General features: G+C 54.1%; 1 protein-coding gene across 1 annotated transcript; it reads right to left on the bottom strand.

The window, feature by feature from the left end:
• Positions 1-19: 19 nt before the first annotated feature.
• Positions 20-1,800, bottom strand: LOC105562303 (the record flags this gene model as incomplete). The annotated part of the gene is made up of 1 exon (XM_012013049.1): positions 20-1,800. A coding segment is annotated over exon 1 (1,781 nt), but the record flags the coding sequence as incomplete, so codon positions are not given.
• Positions 1,801-2,331: the final 531 nt, after the last annotated feature.

The following is a 2,331-nucleotide window of genomic DNA, read 5'->3' as shown; positions in this document are numbered from 1 at the left end:
CGGACCAGAAATGATCCACCCGAAGATGGAATTTTGCGCAATTGGCTCTCCAGGGCGGCCCCTTTTAACTCCGTCGAGAATGATCTCCCCGTATAGATCCGCTCCTATTAATATGTGGATCGGATCAGAGCTGGTAGGATCAGTGTCCGCCCAGACAAGATTCGAAATATGTGAGAGATTCGAGAAGTCCGACCGGCGTTTCGGAGCATATGAAGTCAAGGAGTCAAGAATGAGGGCCGTAGTTGATAACAACGGAGCTACAGCGTCGCGAGGAGAGATTGAGATATCCGCGGCGTGTCTCACGGATCCGAGTTTGACGCCGCCTACGGCCGAAATGGTAGTCGGCATCCGTATGCGCTTTGCTCGGAGAGTCTGTGCCAGTGACTCGGAAATGAACGTCGCCTCTGAGCCCTGATCAATGAGAGCTCTCAATACGATAGAACGCCCAGAGGATACACTGATCTTAACGCGCGCGGTCGCGAGGAGTACGTGAACCCGATCGCGAGTCGTCGCGGACGCGAGCAGTGACGTTACATCATTGGACGCAGCGCTCGGTTGCGCGGATTGCGTTGCAAGCGCGGGGGATGAGACGACACTCGAGGCAGAATCCGAGTCCACGTGGAGGAGCGTATGATGTCGCTTCTGGCAAGTGCGACAAGTATACTGGCTTTTGCAGTCTTGTACAGTATGAGCGGCGCTCAGGCAGTTGAAACACCGCTTGAGGCGCTTGACAGTTTCTCGGCGTTGAGTCGGACTCTGCTCGGTGAACTTTACGCATGCGCTAAGATAATGACGGGCCTTGCACAGGGGGCACGCCGTCGTCGCGGTGGCCGACGCATTTGCCACATGAACGCGAGGATTCGTTGTCTTCGTTGGTTTCGCTGCCGCCGCGGGACTGCTGTCTTCGAGCGCGCGAATACGAGTGGCGAGAAAGCGCGTGAGCTCCTCGTATGTCGGAGGGGTTTCCGCGTCGCTTGTCTTTAAATTCCATGACTTCCGTGTAGAAGGGTCTAATTTTTGCGATAACAAATGAACAAGAAAGTCGTTCCAAAGATCACTTGGTGTACGATTGAGGCCTTTAAGTGACGCGACGGCAATATTAATTTTGTCGCAGAGAGCCTGCAACTCGGAGGCGGACTCACGAGCAACTCCAGTTAATCCCAGCAAGGACGAGAAGTGAGATGCAATGAGGCGCCGTTTATTTTCAAAACGAGTCGTTAAGGCGCTCCAAGCAATGTTGAAGTTATCTGATGTCACCGCGATATTGCTAATACTATCAAGGGCTCGACCCTTTAAGGAAGACGCGAGGTAGTGCATGCGCGCGAAGTCACTAAGAGACTTATTCTTAATGATCAGAGCGCTAAATCGGTCGCGAAAGTTTTCCCACTCGGCATAATTCCCGTCGAACGGCGGCAGGCGAATTTGCGGAAGCTGCGACATAGAGAGCGCAGAAGTGTCGGGACGCGAGATACTAAAATCGAGAGACTGATTGGCGCTTACGACCGGTTCGAGTTCCTCGAGAGCTTCCGTCATGTAGTCCCAGGTTGATTGGAAGGTGTCTTCGGTGTTGTCGAAGTAGTCGGATTGGAAGTAGTCCATGGCGGCTCGATCAGGCTCAGCGATCGCCTTCAGAAGGTGGGCGTGGCCATCTTGGAATTGTGCCCAATTAGATTTTAGAGATGCGATCCGAGTACGGATCTTCGCCGGGGTGAGATTGGCCCTGCCAATCTTTTTGAAGTTCTCCTTCGCTCGCTCAATAGAGCGTTGGAGCACGGTCTGCTTGGTCAAGATATCAGTCATGATGCGATGCAGTGAGTCTCACAGAGTTCAATGACAGTTCCGTCCCGAAGATCGCCTACACACAATTTCACGATCCGGCTCGAAGGACCAGCAATGTGCACGACAAGCGCGGTATCCGTAGTGCAGGCACGCGCGGAGGAGACCGCCGGAACCGCTCAGCGCTGAGCGCGGAAATCGGGTAGCACAGGTGCGAACACCTACTGTAGGGATCACGGGTGACGGACGACACAGAAAGAGAAACTCTCCAATTAGAACTCTCAACTCACTCACTTTATTATTATCAAAACGAAGGACGACGGAGAAGTTAGGTGCACATCCGGGCGAATGCGGGGCAATCGGCGGCAGAGGTCAAGCGATCGGACATCTTCCGAACCCGTAAAGCCTGCTTGGTTGGCGCGACGGAAATCTTGACGAGCGCTGAATTAACGCCCAGCCGAGTCGGACAATCTTGCTCGCGAGGCCGGAAATCTTGTCGCGGAGCAGGGGGTTCTCGCGAGCGCGAACCGCCAAATGTTATGCCGATACCGTCCC

The sequence above is a fragment of the Vollenhovia emeryi genome, unplaced genomic scaffold (assembly GCF_000949405.1).
Source record: "Vollenhovia emeryi isolate VEMERY1.0 unplaced genomic scaffold, V.emery_V1.0 DF944952.1, whole genome shotgun sequence".
NCBI classification, from domain to species: domain Eukaryota; kingdom Metazoa; phylum Arthropoda; class Insecta; order Hymenoptera; family Formicidae; genus Vollenhovia; species Vollenhovia emeryi.
The sequence above is the reverse complement of the archived record's forward strand: the minus strand, read 5'-3'. Positions and strand labels throughout refer to the sequence as shown.